We start from the raw sequence: 23,636 nt of genomic DNA, 5'->3' as shown, positions 1-23,636 counted from the left end.
TTCACACATTCTGCCTGTGTACCTATACATGTGTGTTTATATGTTACTTCGTGCGCAGAATAGATTTCATCCACATTTCTTCCTGTTGAAATCATTATCTTCTCTCACACCCACCTCTGGTACTACTTCTTAAATGAAGAGTCCTAATGCTCTAATCATAGATCCGTATCACAATTATCCTAGATTATTATTGCTCTACAGATATGGACTGTCAGACATGTTTGTATCCCTAGCACTTAGCACAGTACCTTAATATGTTTTTAATGTTTTTGAATTGTTTAACTGAATTGCCAGAAAATTAACCAGCTCTTATCAAAAATAGTAAAAAGCATGTTTAAATTTGACTTATTTATCTAATTGGGATTTGTTTTCTACACCAGAGAGAGCCACTTAATCATAATTCTTTTTAATTGATTAACAACTTGTTATCTGATTTAGTTTCCAGTTTGTCCTTATTGTCAAAGAGGTAGCATATTGTCATAGGAACAGAGCTTGACTTTTGAGTAGACTCCAACTAAAGACTTGACATATACCACCACCTCCTGAAAAATTGTTGGTTCTGCCTAGTAGTTTGTGCTATCTCTCCTCAAATTATTTGTAATTACAGCTGGGTGGTGAAGCAAATAGAGTAAAAGCTCCAGACCTCAAATCAGGAAAACCTGGATTGAAATCTAGTCTCACATACTTACCAACAATGTGATCCTGGATAAAATCATTTGATGCCTCTTTTTCTCTTAGTTTCCTCATCTGTAAAATAGTAGCATCTCCCTCGCAGGGTTGTGAGGATCAGATGAGATATTATTGTTATTTTGCTTAGCTTGCCTAGCACATATTAGGTGCTAATATTATTATTATCATCATTGTTATTTCAACGTTTTACTTGTCCTCTAGTAATATGTAAAGCTCCGTAAGGAACAGCACTAATTCTATTTTTTCATTTACTATCCCTAATACCTAACCCTATGCCTAACATGTAGTAGGCAGAATTAAAATTATGGCTTGGACATTTAATTAGTTTCTTGAGAACTAATTCCTTGAGAAAATTAAGTTTCTATCTGTATTATAGGGACAGTCCTTAATACTTCAACCTATCTCATTGTTATAAGGAAAGTGCTCTATACAACTTAAAGTATTGGGAGGTATTAGTATTGTCATTGCAATTAGACTTTAAAGTTTTTGAAAATGGACTTTATAGGCAAGTCTTAGCTTTTTTCATGTAGTTTTAGGAATTTTTCTTTTTCGTTTCTAGTTAGTGAAGATCATTGTAGGAAAAAATAATTGTGTTAAAAATTGTTTTTCTTACCACTGTGATTATAGTACATTAGCTATTGCTTTAAATTCATCCCCAACTAAATGTATATCTTCCTTCCCTCTTTTATAAAAGAAGGAAAATTAAAGAAACCTCTCTCTTTTCAGAACAGAAGGACTTTGGTATTTATTTTGGGGCATTTTAACATTTGATTTCTAGAATCTCTTGATTTTAACCTTCTTTTACAGTGATCATCTTTTTTTAAACAGGCATATGATAATTTAAGCTTGAGTGATCATTTGCTGAGAGCAGTACTAAATCTCCTCAGAAGGGAAGTTTCAGAGCATGGGCGTCATTTGCAGCAGTATTTCAATCTGTTTGTGATGTATGCCAACCTAGGTAAGAACTTTATATGTACTTCAAAACTTGTATTCTTATTCAATTTAAACAAAGATTGGAAAAGTCATTTCAAAATTGAACTTTATTATGTTTGTTATTCAACAATTAGTATGGAAATTTTAGATTTACAAAAAAGTCCATAACATTCTTCTTGTTAATAGATTTGCTTACTATAAAGATTTTTGAAGTTGCATGCCTCCTTAAAACATTTAAGATTGGGGGCAGCTGGGTGGCTCAGTGGATTGAGAGTCAGTCAGGCCTAGAGATGGGAGGTCCTAGGTTCAAATCTGGCCTCAGACACTTCCCAGCTGTGTGACCCTGGGCAAGTCACTTGACCCCCATTGCCTAGCCCTTTCCACTCTTCTGCCTTGAAGCCAATACACAGTATTGACTCCAAGATGGAAGGTGACGGTTTAAAAAAGCAAAAAAAATTTAAGATGAAAATGTAGAGGTAAAATAGTTTTTATATACCTAAAATAAGGTACATTTCCTTGCCCTCAACACAATTATGAATGAGGAGGTAGTATCTCAGAATGACCCATCTCAGACACATACTGACTATGTGATCCTGAGCAAGTTACCCAAGTTCTTGATGCCCTCAGTAACTCTAGATTATAAATTGCAGAGCAGGTGCTAATCAGCATTGGTAGAGGGAGTTTTCCTGTGCCAGTCGGATATTTTAATTGTTAAATTGGAAGAAAATTTAACATTACCTAAATATCTAATTTTAGTATGGAGAATCACAAAGGTAAATAATGCAGATACTTCAAGTGGTTCAATTTTTAAGTATTTAAAATTAATGATGTATATTTACAACTGATATATAAAATTTTAAGTTCTTGTTTTTCTATTCAAGTCATAGCTAAAAGCTCTATTACTTGAGTTAAGTATTAGTAATCTCTGCCCCCAATCACATTTTTATTTCATTTCTCCATCAAATATATGTTGCCTTATTACAGTATTACCTTGTACTAACAGTTTTGAATTATTCTTGTTCTGTGGTTGCATTCATGTGTTGTCTACTATTATAAACTCCTTTAGGAGTTCTCTACCACTTTTGTTACTCCACAAAATATATGTTGTAGAATATAGATTTTCCATTTTCCCACATTTTTTTTTATAAATTTACTTTTAGAATTATAAAAACTATAGACTGTTGAATCAGATGTGAATGTATTACCAACCCAACTTTATTTTACTATGCTTTTGGTGACATATTCCTTGCATTAAGATAAAAAAAAAGAAAACTTGATACATTTATTTTGATATATAAAATTACATGCATTTAACATTCAAAAAATAGACTCAGCACAGATATTAATACAAAGTGCTGAATTGGGTTCTGGGAAACAAAAAGGTTAGACATGGTCCCTATCTTAATGAAACTTATAGTTTAGAAAGTAGATAGGACACAAATACAGATAACTATAATATTCACTTCTGTAAATGCACCGGACACTTGAAAAGAAAGGCTATGCAAGTCCTGAAGGGAGAGTATTGTTTTTAAGATATATGAAGTGTCAGGCAACATGAGGCTCCACAATAAAGTATTGGCATTTATGATGACTTTAAATAATGGTTAGGAATTCAGATGAGGTGTGGATGACAGGATTACTTTCCAGTCTTAGAGAACAAAATCAAAAGAAATGTGAAAGTATAAAGCATGTTTGGGGATCCAAAAATGGTTCATTTGGGCTAAAGATTGCATATGTGAAAGTAATACTGAATAACTTTTAAGATCTACAAAGTATTCTTCTTCCAACAACCCTGTGAACCATACAAGGCCTCCCTTTCCAATTCTGGGTTCTATCATCCTGTCACTGGCAAGAACAGGGACAAGAGGAGAAATGGGGCATATATCTTTCTCCTCAGTTGAACTTTAAATGCCACACCACCATCACTCAACTATACCACCACCACTTAACAAATTGTTTCTTTGACAGTCAGTTGGTCAGCTTTATCACCCAGTCCAGTTCATTACCTGACTTCATAGACTTCCTTTCTATCTACCTTGTTGTAAATTTCAGTATAGATGTGTTCCAAAGCACACTGGCCTTCCAGTTTGTCAACTTCCTAAACTCCCATTACCTTTAAGTCTCCACTTCATCCACACATAAGAATGGGAGTAAAAGAATCAAGAGTTAGTGAGAATGTATGGTTGAACTGATAGCCATAGTATCAAAATTGAAGGAGAATACAAGGAAACCCCTAGCAGACATGATCTGTTCTTACAGGGAGGTTTGGAGAGATGTGGTAATATTTGGTTTCTCTTACAACCATAATGGTTCTGAACTCTGAAATTCCTCTCCAAGTACAAACATTTATTTTTCAACATCTCCTTATGCATCATCCCTCCTAAACTTGGTCTCCACCCTCAATCCTCTCATACCTCCATGATCTCACAGTTCATCAATCCTGCTCTGGTCCCCCATAGTTCTCTTCATATCTTGAACCTTTGGTTGACCAGTTTAGCTATCTGATGCCTTTGAATTTTTTAATCCTGTGTCGTACTTTGGCAAACTACATCATGCTCTTCATTCCTTCTGTTTCTGAACTTTCTGGAAGTCCCAAAATTGTGCTGCCTGGGTACACTATAACTGTTATCTAATATAAATTGGTCCCTTACTACTATACTACAGCCTTTTTATTCTTTCATAATTGATTCATTCACATTTTCCACAACAGACATTCTAAACCTTCCTATTCCCTCAGAAGGCAACCTCCTCCACAACCTACTTTACTAAGAAAGTAGACCATATTTCCCCAGCCTCCCTTTTTTGCACCCATTCTACATCTCATAACTCTTCTTCTTTTTCCATTCTTCCTTTGTTGTAGTCTAGTAGCTTACCCTCTATCTTACCTTCTGTTTCTCTCTTCTTCAATCTGTTCTTATCCAATGGCCTATCTTTTTTGCTTACAGACATGCCTAGATCTCCCTCATACTTAAAAAACCTGAACTCGATTCTATCCCTCCCTCAAGCGGTCATTCTATCTCTCCTTTAACTACCAAGTTCCTTGAAAGGCTTGATGGCACCTGTCTCCATTTCTTTACTTCACACTTCTCAGTTCCTTGTAATCTGTCATCCAGTTCTACCATTCAACTGAAAATTTTCTCTCCAGGGTTACCAAATGATCCAATCTTTCATAGTTTTTTATCTTTTCCTCTCTGCAGATTTTAACATTATTATATAACTCCTTTTACTGAAAACTTTCTTCATTAACTTTCATGATACTTCTTTCCTTGATTATCTCTTTATTTACTTAGCCATCCTTTTCAGTCTTCTTTAATGGAACATTACCATTCTCCTTTCTCCTAAGTGTGAGGATCCCTCAATATTCAGTCATGAGTCCACTTTCTCTTCTCTATCTGTCCACTATCTCTTCTCTATATTGTCTTATCTCCATTATCACTTCTGCAAATTACATATACACAGGCCTGTCGTACGTCCCAAACTTTACTTCATTGTTACCATTTGACTGCAAGTCAGTTATATCTTTTTGTCTAGATATATCAAGAGCTTGGAGAGTCCAAAATTGAACCCAATACCTCTTCTCCAAAATAAATCCCATTTCTGTTAATGGCACAACTCCCACAAAACCCACATCCAGTCATTTGAAAAGTTTGGCAATCCTACCTCTGACATCTCCAAAAATCCCCTTTTCTTTAATCACTCCCTTTGCCCTAGAAGGCACACAAGTCTATTCACCTGGATTATTTCAGTTCAACCTCCTTATTGAGTTCCTCGGCTCCAATATCATCATACTCCTCCTTCAATCCATCATCCATATTACTGCTTGACCAGTATTCCTGATGTAAAGAAATGGTCAGATGAATTTAATGGGATATTATTATCCTTGAAGAAATAATGAATAGGAGATGTTCAGAGAAATACAGAGAAGACTTGAATTGAATCTGAGAGGGACCTTAGAATCTGTCTGGTTCAAGTCCAGGCCCTCATTTTATAGCAGATATGACCTGACCCCATATGTAGGTTATATGACTTGCCCACAATCATGATTCATATCTAGGTCCTTTGACTCAAAAATTCAACATGCTTTCCCCCCAAAAGAAGATAAACAATTACTACCAGGGGCAGCTGGGTGGCTCAGTGGATTGAGAGCCAGGCCTAGAGACAGGAGGTCCTAGGTTCAAATCTGGCCTCAGACACTTCCCAGCTGTGTGACCCTGGGCAAGTCACTTGACCCCCATTGCCTAGCCCTTACCACTCTTTTGCCTTGGAGCCAATACAGTATTGACTCCAAGACGGAAGGTAAGGGTTTTTAAAAAAAAATTACTACCATATGTCAGTGAAAAGATTTGAAGGTAAACCACATTCTTTAATCATCAATATCCCTACAGAAGAAATAAGAATTTGCCTCCCTTAGCAGGATAGTTTGGGTACAAAAAGTTGTATACCCTGGTAAAATCAGTGTCAGAAGTACGAGCCCCATTTGAAGGTAGGCTAGTAGTATGTCCAGAACTGGCATATCACTGTCATGTCCTCATTTTAGCTGTCACCTATTTTAGTCCTGAAATGGGTGAAGCGAATGTTTATAATTTGACAATTGGAGAGAGGCTGGTAGTCACATAGGATCATGCCATTCTTGTCTTCTGCAAACCTTCACTCCAATTGACATCATAAGCCCTATTAGATAGAATTAGCCAATCACATGGTTCTGGGCTATTCCCCTTTCTCCATATTAGATCATCAGTGTACCCCCTCCTCAGTTTCTCCTTTTTCTGTCAGAGCATTAACCTGGTTATCCAATGCAGGATAGTGTGTGTGGTATCTGTAATCATGAGTGTTAATATGCCAAACTACAATTAGTATTTTGGGGGAAGTATTGGTCCTATTAAAGTTCTTTCCAAGCCCCCCAGACCTTTTGATGAAGCTTGTGGCTACCACCCAGCAATCAAAGTAGATGCGAATATTATCTACCCTGTCTCTCAAGACTCTCAGAAACAATACCTAAGACCATACTTCAGCCTACTGGGAAGACTTGACAGGATCCCCATTCCCCAGGGTATCGCATTAACAGATATAAGCCACAGTGATACAGTAGCATGTCCTCCTCTCATAGTGGGTAGTACCATTGTTGAACTTGGCAAGCCAGCATTCTTCAGGATCTGAAACTTCGTAAGTGCCCACTGATATAGTGGAAGAAGCAAAATACTGGCTCTTGAAGAGGAGGCCCCAGGTTCTAGAAAAGTCACAACTGAAGCTCACAAACTCCTAAGGGATTTAGGGATCGTGAATTTACCAATTTCATTTAGCAGTAAAGACTTTTCATACTTTCTCAGTCTTGTTAAAGGAACAATATTATATTACCAAACTCATAATAGGCAGTTCTGGACAAAGGATGAGATTACAACTTTGTGTCATTTTGCTTCAATGGGAACCTAAGTATTGACCTTGTGCTTTTTTTTTCCTACTCCTGTGTTCAAAATTAGTCAAAGGCTGTTCTCTTTCACCTATCACTTACTCAAGACTTGGGAGCTATAGCAGTGGATATGACAACTTGGTTTCACCAGTTGCCATCTGACTTTCTCAGAGCCACACAGTTATTCTAAATATAGTAAAGTACTCCAGTCTCCTCCATATTCATTCCTAAGGAGGAAATATGTTTCAACACTTCCAGGGCCTAATATTCTTTGTTATTAGCTACATATGATTTCAGCACCTCCCAAGAGTTTCCATTTGGCTCCACCCAAAATAACTGAAATAGAAGTTGCCCAAAAAGGGCCATCACAAGTAATTATTACCCAGAGCTTATGATGTCTGTTCCCTCACTTTACTTGCTCTGACCTATACAAAAGGTCTTATACCTCATCAAAAATGCTTCTTCAGCATTCTGCACCCCTAAAATAAATACGGGAAGATGGAAAGGGGAGGGGATGCCTTGTTCCATTCTATCTGACCCAGGGAAGAGTCCCCTGTTATGACAGTGTCTTAACTGCCAACATCCACCAAGTCCTGATATGTTTGTGCCACCCCCAACATGACCTGGGCATGTGGCCTCCACTCCTTCCATTGCCTTACAGCTAGAATGACCTTAGCCTCATCTATGGCCCAAGGGAATCATCCTAAAAACCTCTGAAATTTGGATATGATATTTAATTGACTCAAAACTGCCTTTTAGAGTAGGACTTTAGGGGATGCCTAGGGATAGAGCAAAAGAACCATTACCATCCTGATGTCTGATAGCTTAGTATAGATTTATTGATACCTACCTTAAGAGATTGTCTTCTTATCAACCCCTTGTGTCAAGAGCCCTGCCCAAAAGGAGAGAAGGTGTATAGCATCAATTACCTAACCAGATGTGAGGCCTTCCACCATTCCAGAGTGTCTGTTGGTACTGACAGTTATATTTGTTCAGATGGCCACTGTCCTTATCTCCAACACAAATGTTATCAATCGATCTGTCCATGTCAAGTAAAGTCACAGCTATACCTTGGATAAAATTCCACTCAGAAAAAAAAAAAGATCTAATTACACCCCTAGATAAGTTGGTCATAGGTTATGGTAGGTCATGTGAAAAGAGGTGGGATTTAAAGGTACAATACAGAACCAGCCTATAAAACGATCCGTTTTAGGAATTTCACCTCCTCTCTTGTGGTCTTGCATAAAGGAACCAGTACAACAGAATCCTACCTTTATAGGGCACAGCTCTATATCTTAGCCTCCTTAAAAAAAAAACCCAAATATAGCCTGTGACTGAAGACCTCCAAAAGATTTAACTGGCTTTACAAAAGTTTTCTATAAACTCCCCCAAAAGCCATTGAAACTACTCCGAAGAGATCTAAATCAACTCTATTCACCATAACCTCAACACCCATTGTTTTAGTGATTGATAAGATTCTTTATACTTCTTCTGCAGCTTCTCCATTTCCCTGGTGATGAGAGCCTGTTACTCCTTTACCCCTTTGTGAAGGAAATCATTGGGTGGTAAAATAAGCCTATGGCTTTCATAATCTCCAGTGACAGTTCTCCATTCTTATTCTCACTTCCACTCCCATTCTTTCCTTATTTCTCCAGTCTCAGCAGAATTTTATATCCTTTCCAGGAAAATCTTTGGGTTAGAGACCATACTTAATGACCTCATCAGAATTATTCCTTTCATTTATGCCACCAATCCCATCCTCTGCCTTCATGGCAAATCCTTAAAAACCCAGAGCTCCATGTCTAATTGCTGAATATTCTATGCTAGTTTACTTTTGTTTGCCTTTTGTGAACAATCCAGCTCTTCTAAGACTTAAAAATTGCCAGAAAGTGCTTGATTTTGGTCCTGTCTTTATCCTCCACAAAAGCTTCCTTTCCCAGTCACAAAGCAAATTGCTTCAGGTCAGTGAGGGCCCACCATCTATGCCATTGAGAGATCTCACCATAAAGCACAAGAGTCCTTGTTACAAGTGACACTTTGCTGTATCTGGCCATCCACTCACCTCATCCTCTGCATCTATGTTGCCCGAACTTCTGTCATTTCATTCCAGGCCTCACACCTGGTAGTTCAGGTTTGAGACCCAAATGAAATGTGCCACTTAAGCCATCCAGCAGTTAACAAAAGGATATTTGGCTGAATACTCATCAAGGATTCAACATTGAATTCTTGGCTCCTCATCTCCTCCCCTCAGAAGTAGGTCTAGTCAAAAGAGTGTGTTGACTCACCCTAGTTACACAGTTAGTTATACAGTAGCACTATCTCCTCAGAGGCAACCACTTTTATACCCTGAGATCTCCAGGTATCCTTAGTGGCTTGAGCCTTAGTTCCCTGGACCCATCAAGTATCAGGAATGGCTTCTCATCCTTTTAGGGAAAAACATAAATTAGTCTTGCCTACATGGCTGGAGCTCTGAGAGATAACTACTCCAAGGCAAATGTCATGTTTATGGAAGCAGGTTAGTTTAGTGACTAACATTCTAAAAGTCATAGAACTTGGATTCTAATTTTGCCTCTGCTATTAAGTTGTTTTAACATTAAGTGAGTCACTCCATAGCCTTTGTTCCCTTATATTTTGCCAGCTCTGCCTTCCTCACAGGATTCACAGGTGACTATTCACCAAGGTAATATCAGCTTTAGTGAAACAACCATAGTCTTTATGAAGATACTAAGGAGTAGGTTTGGATTATAAAAATTATAGCTATGTCCTCTTAAGTAATTGTTTTTCTTACCACTCTCATCCTTCAATCCCCTCCTAATTTTCTCACTTCTCTTATATATTCTCTTCCTACTCTGCAGGTATGGCAGAAAAAACACAGCTTTTGAAACTGAGTGTGCCTGCCACATTTATGCTTGTAGCTCTGGATGAAGGGCCAGGTCCACCCATCAAATATCAGTATGCCGAGCTAGGCAAATTATATACTGTAGTGTCACAATTGATCCGTTGTTGCAATGTATCATCCCGGATGCAGTCTTCAATCAATGGTAAATTGCATCACATTCTTAAAATTCATTTTAAATGTTTTATTTACCAGAATTAGTGCTAGTTTCTATAGTAACTATTCAGTAAATAAATTTAAAAACTTGCGACTATTTCCATCACCACTGCAATTTGAAACTATTCTGTACTTTAATAGATAATTTTATGAACTGTTGCCACACAAAAAGACTCAGTAGATTACCTCATTGAAAATGGCTCAGAGATTCTCTAAAATGGCAGTTTTTAATTAATGTTTCAAAAAGCATACTTTAGAGTATTTGTAAGAGTTCGGGCGGGGGGGGGGTATTGTTTTTTTAATCCTGACATTTGGGATTTTCAAAAATATTCAAAAGAGCCTTTTATTTTTCTGAAATTAACAGCTTATCAGGTAGTTAATTTTTGGAATTGGATTGAAATATTTTTATTTGCTTATCACCCATACTTAAGGTTGGCATTTAAATTGTTATTAAATAATAAATTTAAATACACAAAAAAATATTTTTTTAAGTATTACTATTAGCTCAGGTTGATGAATGAATAATGTTACTTTTCCATAATCTTGGCAGATTCTTCAAACGAATCTTTTAACTTGTCTCCCTTCCATGAACCTTACTATGTTCTAATTTCCAAGGTGCCCCCAAAAATAATTATACATGTGCTCAGAGAGAAGCTAGTTCAACAGTAATTTTAATAAAAGTTGCTTTTCTTATGCTAGAGATAGGGACTTGGATAGTGATTTAAATTCTGCTTTTTTCTGGTTAGTTTACTTTGTTAATATCTTCGTTGTTCTATTACCATTAAGAAAATGGTCAGTTTTTCATCCGTTAACAACTCTCTTCTAGGTAATCCCCCTCTTTCGAACCCTTATGGTGATCCTAATTTATCTCAACCTATAATGGCACTTCAGCAGAATGTGGCAGATATTTTGTTTGTGAGAACAAGTTATGTGAAGAAAATTATTGAAGACTGCAGTAACTCAGAGGAAACCATCAAATTGCTTCGTTTTTGCTGTTGGGAGAATCCTCAGTTCTCTTCTACAGTCCTCAGTGAACTACTTTGGCAGGTTAAAGAAAATCAAACTTTTAAATGTGCATCTATCATCTAATTGGTTATAATGTTAAACAGAAAAATCACCACATTTTATTTTGTTTTAAGGTTGCCTATTCATATACCTATGAACTCCGACCTTATTTGGATCTCCTTTTACAAATCTTATTAATTGAGGACTCCTGGCAGACACACAGGTTGGTAATTTTCTAACTCTCCTTGCCATTGTTAGGAATAATATCCTTGTTTTCAAGAAAGGCAAAGCCAAAATCTCTGTTAGTGGACAAGTTTCTCTCTTTGCCTGAATTTTTTCTGTTGAAAGTTAAAATTTTAATGATAGGAATTTTCCAAAGAACTTTTTATCGTTTCTGATTTCATGTTACTCCTTCCTTAACTTTAAAAATTTTTTAAGGATAAATTTTCTATTTTAATTGGGAAATTAACAGTTTTTGATAGTTATTTGAAGTTAAATTCCAGCAAACGTTTATTAGACATCTATTGGTATATCTAAAGATAACAAAGATAAAGGTAAAGAGCAGAGCTGAGGACAAATTGGAGAAGGGATCAAGATATATTCAAAATATAAAATCTGTTCATTATATTAGTCTTAAAATGATATCTAAAAATGCCACCTTGACACATGAATGCCTAGGTGTTTGATTCCATAAGTTGTTATAATGCAATACACAAATCATTTCACATGATCAAAGAACATTTTCCTAAATTCTTCTTTATGAACTTTAAAATTATGATTTGGTAATGGGTGAGATATCAACTTGAAATGGGTGTTTAGAGTAAATTTTAGAATTCTGGGAGGGAAAGTGTTCTACAGGTGATAGTATAGCACGTAGAAGGATTAATTCCTCCATTTGTTCCATATTCCACTTCTTTACTCTTCTTAGGTGTCTTCTATATCACAAAAATGTGATTCATTGGAATGGTATCTTGTAATAGGGCATAATATATATTTAGTTTATTTTAGTAAGAAAATAGTTCTGAGTATAATCGGATTTTTAGTCTCTTGGCCAATCCAACAAAGAAAGCAGAAATTTGCAAAGGAAACTTTAGCATCTTGTCAAATTTGGTTCTTTTGAAAACTAATTGCAGAAAATGGGAAAACTGAATATAATCCAATTATAATGACCAAACTCGGCTCCAGTGAAGTGTTTAGAAAATGCATCCTTCGTTGTAGATGTGAAAGACTATGATTGTCAGAGATTGACCACATATGAGTTACTTTTCACCGCTTTTCTTTCTTTTTACAATCCCCCTACAAGGGATAATTGTCTTGCTAGGTAGAGCAGAAGGGAGGGATATAATTAGAAGTAAATATGATATAAAAAGGATCAGTAAAAATAAGATTTTTAGAAAATTCCTGAGGCATCTAGGTGGCACAGCAGATAGAACACCAGACCTGGAGTCAGGAGGACCTGATGAGTTCAAATGCATTCCCAGACATTTCCTTGCTTTGTGACCCTGAGCAAATCACTTAACTCTATTTGCCTAGCTCTTGCCCTTCTGTTTTTTTGGTTTGTTTTGTTTTGTTGCATTTTTTTTAAACCCATACCCCTTCTGTCTTGAAATCAATACTGTATATTGGTTCCAAGGCAGAAGAGTGGTAAGGTCTAGGCAATGGGAGTCAAGTGACTTGCCCACGGTCACACAGCTGGGAAGTGTCTGGAGGCAGATTTGAACTAGGACCTCCCATCTCTAGGCCTGACTCTCAATCCACTAAGCTACCCAGCTGCCCCCTTGCCCTTCTGTTTTAGAGTTGTTACTAAGACAGAATGTAGTATTGCTTTTTTTAAAGGGAAAAATAACTGCTAAAATTAAAATTGCTACAATGTTTTGGATTAGATGTTCATTGCTAAAATTTATAAATATTTTCAAATTGTCACAGAATTTAGAATAACTAATTTATTGTATAGAACAGATTCTGATACTAAACACCAGTGTAGCAAAAAATATTTTTTTGGTCACAGTCCACTTATTTCAAGTAATGTTCAATACAAATTGTAGTAGTAAAAGAAACAAAATTGTACTTTCTTGAAAAATTACTTTCTTTTTTCTCTTTAAGGAAAGTATATACATTCTTCATTTTCCACATTAGTTAGCCATGGTATTACTTAGATGTTTCTTGCCATTCTTAGCCATTAGCATTTCAAGTCTTCTAAAAGGCCCTTCTTACAATTAAACCATCCAATCCTTAGCCATTTTTTGTTAATATTATTACTATAGAAAATGCCTTAATTTCATGACAGTTTCAATGTTTTTTTACATTGTTATAGCTTAGCCGTGTATATATTTGTAATAATAAGGTTTAAAAATAATTTGACTTAGATGATAAATTGGTGAAAGATTTTTGATGTCACTTCTGAATCATCTGCCTTCTTTGACAAAATTGGGGGGGCTATTGGTACACCTTGTAATGGCAGTGACAAGTCTTTGCTTGCTTGATCCAAGATGTTTATGGTGCTCAGCCCTGTAACACACACCCCCATCAGATTTTATAAACTTGATAGAATGTGATGATACAGTAGATAAAGTACATTATTACTCCATGAGAGCCTGAGAATTCTAAACAGTAGAACACCACCTTCCTTTGTTGTTGTGGTTAACCACCAATTGTAGGCAAATCAACCAAGGCCATGGTTTTGGATAATAATGTTCATTCCCCCCACTTTTGTTGATCTTCCTGATAGATGAGTACACATAAACTTTAATTTAATTTTAGAACTAAATGGAACTTTAGATTTGTTGAAATGGATTTATTTAGCAAGCTACTATTAAATACCTCAGCATAAAACATTAACACTGTACTTTTGTAGTAGGAAATACTAAAGAAGTAATAGCCCCTAAAGTTCCGTTTATGCATTTGTACTTAAGTGCATGTAAACAAGTGATTAACAATTAAAATATCAATATAGTGTGGAGACAGTACAAATTATGCATTTCAGAAAATAAGCATGCTTGCTTCTCTTGGAAAGAGAGGCATTAAGAAGTAATAAGAAATAGCATTGGCAATATGAAAAAAGCAAGAGGTTCTAATGGAGATGCATAGCAGATAAGTTTAGGTTTTCTACAATGGCCAACAGGTTCTTGAATACCAAGGAATGGTTTGGTGAAAATGATATTTGAGCTACATGTAAAATAAAGTAGGACAGGTTAAATTGTGATGCCCAAGAATAAGAAAGTGGGAGAGCAGTATTAGGAGGTGGAGGAGAAATAATTAAACCAGTCTTAGTTATTATTTTTATATCCACATAGACATGCCCTGTAAACATTGGGGAATGGAGAACTTACTATAAATTAAGAAGATAGGACTTTTGAAATGCAAGGGTAAAAAGTAGGCAGTTTATTTTTGTAACATTTTTATATCTGCTTTCCCCAACCACATTCGCATTTAAGGGTGTAAGGTTTTCCAGACAAGCTAGAATTTTCAGAACTTTTACTGTATATTTCAATTTACTTTCTCTTCAAGACTTAATAAATTTGAAAATTAATTTTAAAAAAAACCATCATAAGTAAAAAACCTAAAGGGAACAATGAGGCTATTAATTCAGTGATGTAGCTAAAAATAAGCATTTCAGAAGTCTGCCAATATGGAAAAATCAAGGTGGTTCATTTCTACTGAAATGAAGGCTCTTGATGCCAGTTGTAATCAGTTGAATGGTATAGAGAAGCTTTGAATCTCAAGTGGACCTTCCTCCCAGCAAAATAATCTTTTAATTGTTTCTCTATCCCCTCCCCACAACAGCTAATCCAAATCTTTTCTCCTTGAGCTTCCTACACCAGCCTTCTATCCTCTCAGCCAAAGACCTTGCTTCATGCCTTGTTCTAAAAATAAAAACTGGAGGCAGCTAAATAGCTCAGTGGATTGAGAGCCAGGCTTAGATATGGGAGGTCCTAGGTTCAAATTTGGCCTCAGCCACTTCCTAGCTGTGTGACCCTGGGGAAGTCACTTGACCCCCATTGCCTAGCCCTTACCACTCTTCTGCCTTGGAGCCAATACACAGTATTGACTCCAAGACGGGAGGTACGGGTTTTTTCAAAATAAATAAATAAAAATAAAGACCATTTGGTATGAGGTTCCCTCTTCTCTCCTTTGCTGCATAAAACCCTTTAATCATGTTCCCCATTCCTCTTTACATAGGTCTGTGATGATGAGGTGGCTCTTCTCTGAAGTTAAGCCCCTCTAAATATGTTCCTTTGCCCCCAAATAAAAGCCCTTCCCTTCCATCTTTGAGTCAATTCTGTGTATATTGATTCTAAGGCAGAACAGGGGAAAAGGGGAGGCTAATAAGTAATTTTCCTGGGATCACATAGCTAGGGAGTATCTAAGGTCACATTTGAACCCAGGACTTCCCATCTCTAAGCCTGGCCCTATATCTATTGAGTGAGTTACCTAACTACCTCCTAAATATGCTCTTGATTCTAATCCCTCCTATCTTCTATGGCAGATTTTTCCTATAACTCTCCCTGCTCTTTCTAAATTTCAATCTCCATATCTACTCTCTTCTACAAAGATTCCCAAATGTTTCCTGTCATTAAAATTTTTTTTGAACTTTGCTAACCCCTATCTGTTCTGCTTTTCTCACTTCCTAGGTAAAGAAAATTATACAATGAAACAATTACTTTTATGCTAGGCACTGTGCTAAGCACTGAGTAGGATCACACACACACACACACACACACACTCACTCACTCTCTCTCTGTCTCTGTCTCTCTCTCTCTCTCTCTCTCTCTCTCTCTCTCTCTCTCTCCCCCTCCCTCCCTCCCTCTCTCCCTTCCTCCCTCCCTCCCTCCCTCCTGAGGAGCTCACATTCTAATGGGAGAGACATGTCCTGGGTACATTGGAGCTACTGTCAGAGGAAAGACGTTAGCATTTAGAAGGAGTGGAACTGGCCTCTTGGCAAAGAAAGATTTCATTTGAGACTTAGAAGAAGTTATTAGATGGGAGGACGGAGGGAGAGCATTCCAGCCACAGAAGAAGCTTTTGAAGGGGATGTAACAACCAAACAAAGGATTTTATACCTGATCCTGGAGATAAAAGGTAGCCAGTGGAGTTCATTTGAAATGGAGGAAGGGGTGGAACATACTAAGGCTTATGCTTATTAAAAATCACTGGCAATTAAATAGAGGATAGATTGAAATAAGAAAGGACAAGACAAGAGAGCCTAACAAGCAGGCTGTCTCAGAAATTCAGATCTGAGGTGATAAGGACTTGCACCAGAGTAGGAGTCATGTCAGAGGAACAAGGCAACTTGTAAGAGTTGTTTCAAAGGTAGAAACCATAGAACTTGGAGAAAGGTTGGCTAAGTCAAAATGATATGGAATTAATAACTTCAAACCAAGGATGATAGATTGGGGAAAATAAAATGAGTTCAATTTCTGTCTTATTTGAGTTTTAAATGTCTACAGGATATTTATTTCAATATTTACAATAGATAATTGGATGGGGAGAGGAATTAAGGCCACATAAATAGGTCTAAGAATCATTGATATATAGAGATAATAATGAATCCATGGAAGCTAAAGAGATTATACCATGCAAAATAATATAGAGAAAGAAGAAGAGACGACCCAAGACCATCCATATTTAGCCTCACCTGGATGGAAATGCAAGAGAGGAATTTTGAGTAGAAAAAGTCTGACAGGAAGAGTCTAATAGACAGGAAAGCAATTCCAGGAAAGCCCAAGGGGTATAGATCTACATCATTTTCTCTCACTTTTCTCAACCTTTGCTATCTGACATCACATAACTACAACTGCATTTTCCAAAGTTAAAATTACCTTCTAGTTGGCTGGTGAACGTTTTAGTCCTCATCCTTCTTAACATCTCAGATACATAACACTGATTATCATATTCTCTCCTTTCTGGAATTTTGTGACACTCAGGTTCTATACTAGGCCCTCTTCTCCCTGTATATACTCTATCACTTTGTGATCTCATCAGTTCCCATAGATTCAGTTGTCATCTTGGCAAGTGAATCCTTCATCTGTATATCCACTTCTAGTTTTGCTCCTAAGTTCCAGTCTCATATCACCAGTTGCTTCTAACTGAATATCCTATAGATATCTGAAACTCAGCATGTCCAACTTATTATCTTTAACCCCATTCCACCCCCCTGAGCCCACTGTTCTTCTTAATGTTTCCTTCTTTTTACAATGGAAGGCAAAATTAACCTGAGTAAGAAATATTTCTTTTACATTGATGTTACTTCTTAGTTTTTTTTTACTTTGAGTTATTGTTATAATTATTTTGAATTCATTTAGCAACATATTAAAACAAATACCATACTTGGTATTTGTTTGTGACTGATTACATAAATGCAAATACTCTACAACAGTGCAGATCATACGTTCACACCTCATCCTGTTTTTTATTGTTTGGATGATCTTTTCCATGTCCTCATGTAAATTCTTCCTGCATAATTTACATCAAGTTCTGGAGGATATTGTTTAGATCTTTCTACATTTCTTAAGTATCAGTGGCTATAACAATAAATGGAAGGAACTAAAAAATAGGAAACTGAAGGTTGTAGAATTATAATGTTGAAGCTTAGTCAAGAAGAGATGAAACTCACATTTTCTCCCTTCTTTGCTAAGATGGGAGGGAGAGGGAAGATTGTGTGTGTCAACTTCAACAGTTGGTTAATTTTGCTATTTTTCCTCCAGTTGGCTAACATTTATAAGCAGTTATTATTACATCACTGAACACTTAAGGTACAAAGACAGTTGAATTAAAAAAAAAAACCAGTCCCAACCTTAAGAAGCTCTAATTGGGGAGACAATAAGATAAGATGTGAGAAACTACAAAATGCTCAAAGTAGGAGATGGAGTACTATGTGTAAGGAAGGGCATGGAAGCTTATTTTATTATTCATTTGCATAAGGGATAGATCACCTAGATAGGCAAAGAGAAGGAAATACATTCAGAAATAAAGGTAATATAAAAACAAAAGATATCAAATGAGGAACTTGGAAAACCACTTCATGGGTTCTAGTACTTCTCTTGAACTCCCTTTTTTTTTACCTTAATTCTATTTATATGACCAATCCACTGCCTTTTCTGATCATATTGGATGATATTTTATCCTATTTTCTACACACTAAACATTTTAAGTATGCTCCTGTCCAGCTACAAAATTACAGTACAGCAGAATTTGGATACCTCTTAGTTTTGAACACATACATTTGATTAACATGTTTATCAGTTTGAGAATTTAATTCCTGGTTCTTCTCCTTTCAGAATTCATAATGCACTTAAAGGAATCCCAGATGATCGAGATGGACTATTTGATACAATTCAACGCTCTAAAAATCATTATCAGAAAAGAGCTTATCAGTGTATAAAATGTATGGTAGCTCTCTTTAGTAACTGTCCTGTAGCCTACCAAATCCTGCAGGTGAGAATTTTCTTGTATATTTGGCATCTTGAGATAGTATCTATGGCTTCTGGGTTCCCTTACATTTCCCCTGTCTGCTCAGTGTGCTTTTTCTGATTTAATCATTTAGGTCACAATTGGAAAGATACTAAGAAATCAGTCCTTACATGATTGGATTGAAGTTGAGGCTTAGCTTCTATTCCTGTTCACCACTCACTTTCAAGGTGACCTTAAACTTGTAAAAAAAAAAAAAGATGACCTTGACTGCAACACAATTCATTTAAAATCTTTTTCTGGCTTTCTTACATGTTCAAGTTGCCTGGTACAAATTAGGCACGTACCATTTAAAGAAGAGTCACAGAGGAATAAATCCCTTCTTGCCCTGTAACTTAACTTGGTGTGAGCCTTTTTGCAGGTTGGCCTGGACAAAAAAAAAGTTTAGAGAACACTTCATGTTATCCAGTGTCAGCATGAGAAACTACATTTTAAAGCAAATAGAAACCTAAAATTGATTTTTCCAAGAACCTTTACATTTAGAAAATTAAGGAAGTCATGGTTTTCAACCTACTCTTGCCTCAGAGAAAAATGTAGAAAATATATCATGGGAAACACTATGGAGCAACTTTGACATCATTGAAACAATGTTTTTTTTATCTCCAGGATATAGACAAAAATTAAAAGAAATAGAAAAGTGACTCCATATACACTTAGTAGACTTCTAATACTCAAAAATGAAGTTTACTCTGAAATTTTGTATTTAAGTACTTATACACACAAGTACTAAGTGCTGGGGGAGTTAAAAAGTTTTGATAAAATATGTTGGCCTTATGGAGATTGTTATCTAGTACTAGACTTCCTAACAACTAATTTATTTATATGCTAAATCTTTCCTACTAATGCCACTGGAATTATTTAAGCAAATTAAGTTCCTTAAGCTCTACTATTACTGAAAAATAGATATTTAAGGCAGTGGTTTTCATAAAGAATTTCTTTTCACAATATGTATCTGATATTTTTTGAAGAGTAATGGAGATCTAAAAAGAAAGTGGACCTGGGCAGTGGAGTGGCTTGGGGATGAGCTTGAACGACGACCATATACTGGCAATCCTCAATATACATACAACAACTGGTCTCCTCCAGTACAAAGCAACGAAACATCAAATGGTTACTTTTTGGAGAGATCACATAGTGCCCGGATGACCCTTGCAAAAGCTTGTGAACTCTGTCCAGAGGAGGTAAAAAAGGTTAAAATTACATTTTTCAACAACTAGAGTGGAGAGGGGGTGGAATTTAATTTTCCGTAATTCATATTTAAATACTTCACATAGGCCTTCCTTGAACAAAAATTGCTAGAATTCCTAGAAGACAAACAATTTAGTAAAGTCATTAAATCCACTTGAAACTTTAAAATAAAGGTTGTTCTGCTATACATTATATGTTCCTATAAAAAGCAGCATGCTATACAGAATCTCTCAGTAAAATCCAGAATTTATGGGGTAAATGAGGCTACAAACAAAATTTGTCAGTGGTACATAAGAAATGTGAACCTAATAAAAACAGTAGCATAGTTTTATACATTTTAAATCATTATGGAATATATAAATTCTACAATAAATAGTGATCTTTTGGCCTTGAATTGCTAGTGGACCTTCTGTGCAAGTTGAGCAGGCAGCCACTCCAAGACTCAGTGCCAGCAGGAGGCCATATCAGAAGGGAATGGGGGTGATGAGGACCATCCCTTCTCCTCTACTCATCGTTCCTATTCCCCAGAATATGTATAATAAATATGGTACTCTTGCCTTAACAAGAAACTGAAATTTGCTTGTGGAAATGGAAGACAGAAGGATTGCAGCTTGTGGATTATTATCAAGTGGGGCAGTTTTCTAAGTTATCTCACTGTTAGTCTTGGAAGAAACTTGAAATTCACATTATGCTCAAAATGTTCTCTAATATCAAATGCATTAAAATAAAATTCCCATTTTCAAAACACACATTGTAATGGAAATGCCTATAACCAAAAATGAAGCTTAACTATGAAATTGAAATTTTTTAATTTGCCTGGGAAATCAAGTTCTGTTTCCTTTTAAATGTGTCTACTAAGGAACCAGATGACCAAGATGCCCCAGATGAACATGAATCATCTCCACCAGAAGATGCCCCATTATATCCCCACTCACCTGGATCTCAGTATCAGCAGGTAAGATAATAAATTGTTTCTTTTCCCCCACCCCACCCCAAAAAAACACTTGTGTCCATATCCAGAATGACTATCCTAATTCTATTGATACAAGGTGTGACTGTAAAGTAATGAGACTGGTTTTCTGGTGTGACTTTTGGAAGCAAAGGAAGAATGAGTATGACAGGGGCATATTTCAGCTCACAGCATACTTTTCAGGTTGGCCAGTTAGTCTCGTTATAGTGGCTGTGAATAGAAGTATATGTTGTTTCATATCAACACATAAACAAGTGACTTACTTAGAGCAAAAAGTATCACATTTTTTGTGAAGAGCAAATGAAATACATTTTGAGCACCATTAAAAGGAACAATACAGTGGTACCTTGGCACAGAGGTTTAATTTGTTTTATGGCCAAGCTCATAACTCAATGTGCTTGTGTGTCAAATCGAATTTCCCCATTTAAATTAATGGAAATGCAATTAATCCATTCCAGCCTCAAAAAAACACAAATTTTTTGTTTCATATGCTTTTAAATATGAAAATGTGCTTTATAAGTAACAAATATATTTATAGATAATAAGAAAGAATGTAAAGAAATAAACTTGCTTGTGAAGTGTTCTTTACCTTCAAGGTCAAGCGAAGGTGCTGACGGAGAAGATTTTCATTTCATACACTATCTCTTAATACATCTTACTCTCTATACATGTCATTACATGTATACATTTAAATGCAAAATTGACTTGACACATTACTTATGATATGTAACTTTATTGTTAAACTTAATTGCTATTTTTTTACTTATCATCATTTTCTACATTGAATTTTGGCTGTTTTGCCACACTTTCCTCGATTTCACTTAGAGGTTGTTTCAACAGAAACCTTTCCATGGAAGTTTGCTTCTTCCTCCCTTTTGAACATTTCGATAACGTGTGAAATACATGTTGATACACATCTCCAATGTACAACCTGTTGCTACTCTTTCTGGGTGTGTCTTCTCAATAAACTGTTTAATTTTCCCCAAAATCCTCAACATTTCCTTACTCTCGCTTATACTGATTACTTCATCCAGCTCAGGCTTCTCCCATGCATGGACAGAAGCTCATGATTCCAAAATCCTGATCATGACTGCTCATATCTCAAATTGCTCATGACTTAAGGTGCTCATGTATCAAGGTACCGCTGTATGGGGATAAAGTAATACCAAAAGCAAAGGGTTTCAGTTTTCATGAAAGGTTTTTTAATGTTCTTATATGGTAGTTGTCCAGTCATGCTGAAAATAATTGACTATTTATTCAGATAGATTAACTGTGAGAATGATGGATTTAAACTTTAGATAAAGAAGTAGATTCATTCTGACAGGAAGCTGAAACATAAAAGAGCTTCAAACGCAGATTCACAGTAAAGCTCAGTTGATGAGCAGGTACAACAGATTAGACATTTACTCTGATCTTTCAGGGAAGAAAATGTGTGATTCCATTGGCATAGAGATGCTGAAGAAACTTTTTCCTAATGCCAGATGATACTTCTCTGAAACGTGTAGTCTTAGTTGCCGATACACTGAGAGGTCAAGTGGCAGCTTCAGATGATGCAGTGAGCTTTTGTCAGAGGCAGAACTTGAACTCAGAGTTTTCTGGCTTTGAGGCCAGCTCTGTTCACTGAAACACCGTGCCTCTTGTAAAGCTTGACAGAAATGCATTGAGGAAGATACTAATCAATGATTAAATTCATGATCACAGAAATAAAGGATCAGAATCTATATTCAAAAATATCCACATCCCCAAAATACATATAAATTTTTTTTAATGGAAACTGATGGATTCTATATCAATAGGAAAGTTTTTTAATATATACCTGTAAACTTAGCCCATTTCCAAATTCTGGAATCACCCCTATCCTAGGCAAGGGTATCTAATGAACCCTAGTTCAGAAGGCAAACAGTATTGCTGCTTATTCCACTCTGACCCCAAGATTCTCAAGGGAAATCCAGTGGACTTTATCAGCTCTCTGAACCTAGCAACTATTGCTAATTTTCTTAGAGCTAATAAAAATCACTCACTTGAACCCTAAAACCACAGACTTGGGTCTAGAAGATACTTTGCAGATCACCTAGTTCAGTCCTTTCATTTTACAGATCAAGGAAACAGAAACCTATATAAAGTGACCTTACTTCTGATCACATACTCTGAGTGGTAAAGCAAGACTTAAATTCAGGACTCCTAACTCCCACTATGATGTGCTTTCTACCGCTCTTTGGTACCTCTTTCTTCCTTACCACTACTTAAATAGAGTTTTTTTAATACATTTTGGATTTTTGGCTAATAACACTTTTCTCCTACCTAGTTAATTCCTGTTTCCTGCCAATAGACTGATTTCCTCGTTACAGACCTTTTAGACTTATCCTGAGCATGCCTATCTTTCAAAAAATAAAAAAGCTTGAGACTCTATAGTCACTGTACATATCTATGTAGAATCTCATTTATTATAGTCTGTCACATTTAAAAAGTCAAATAACTAAAATGACAATCTTTTGAATGAGTAAAACAACTCTATTTTCCAAGTTAAATTGATTAAGTGGCCAAAAAGTTTTAGCGGAAATCATAGATTACTTTTATTATTTATCCATTGCTTGTTATAATGGATGTTTTCTAAGAATAATTAATTCAGAATATATATATCCTATGATATAAATACAACAGGGACAGGTAAGTGGCACAGTGGATAGAGTACCGAGCCCAGAATCAAGACGATTCATCTTCATGATTTCAAATCCAGTCTCAGCTGTAAGCTGTGTGACCCTAGACAAGTCATTTAACTCTGTTAGTCTCAGTTTTTTCATCTGTGAAAATGATCTGGAGAAGGAAATGGCAAACCACTCTAGACTTATCTACCAAGAAAACCCAAAAATGGGGTCACAGGGAGTCAGACACAAATGAAATGACTCAACAACAACAAATAAATT

General features: G+C 36.1%; 1 protein-coding gene and 1 long non-coding RNA gene across 4 annotated transcripts in view; one reads left to right on the top strand and one right to left on the bottom strand.

The window, feature by feature from the left end:
- Positions 1-17,096, bottom strand: part of LOC130458996 (uncharacterized) — a 40,122-nt gene extending 23,026 nt beyond the window's left edge. Inside the window, exon 1 of the long non-coding RNA XR_008918301.1 lies at positions 16,907-17,096. This is a non-coding gene — a long non-coding RNA (uncharacterized LOC130458996). The remainder of the gene's footprint in view (positions 1-16,906) is intronic.
- USP9X (ubiquitin specific peptidase 9 X-linked) overlaps positions 1-23,636 on the top strand; it is a 237,974-nt gene that overhangs the window by 211,751 nt on the left and 2,587 nt on the right. For all 3 annotated transcript variants that reach the window (XM_056826165.1, XM_007493340.3, XM_001366516.5), the window contains exons 38-44: positions 1,519-1,648; positions 9,886-10,071; positions 10,909-11,129; positions 11,222-11,310; positions 18,365-18,521; positions 19,523-19,735; positions 20,602-20,697. In XM_056826165.1, the coding sequence (XP_056682143.1) occupies positions 1,519-1,648; positions 9,886-10,071; positions 10,909-11,129; positions 11,222-11,310; positions 18,365-18,521; positions 19,523-19,735; positions 20,602-20,697 (1,092 nt within the window). The remainder of the gene's footprint in view (positions 1-1,518; positions 1,649-9,885; positions 10,072-10,908; positions 11,130-11,221; positions 11,311-18,364; positions 18,522-19,522; positions 19,736-20,601; positions 20,698-23,636) is intronic.

The sequence above is a fragment of the Monodelphis domestica genome, chromosome 4 (assembly GCF_027887165.1).
Source record: "Monodelphis domestica isolate mMonDom1 chromosome 4, mMonDom1.pri, whole genome shotgun sequence".
In the NCBI taxonomy this organism is placed as follows: domain Eukaryota; kingdom Metazoa; phylum Chordata; class Mammalia; order Didelphimorphia; family Didelphidae; genus Monodelphis; species Monodelphis domestica.
The sequence above is the reverse complement of the archived record's forward strand: the minus strand, read 5'-3'. Positions and strand labels throughout refer to the sequence as shown.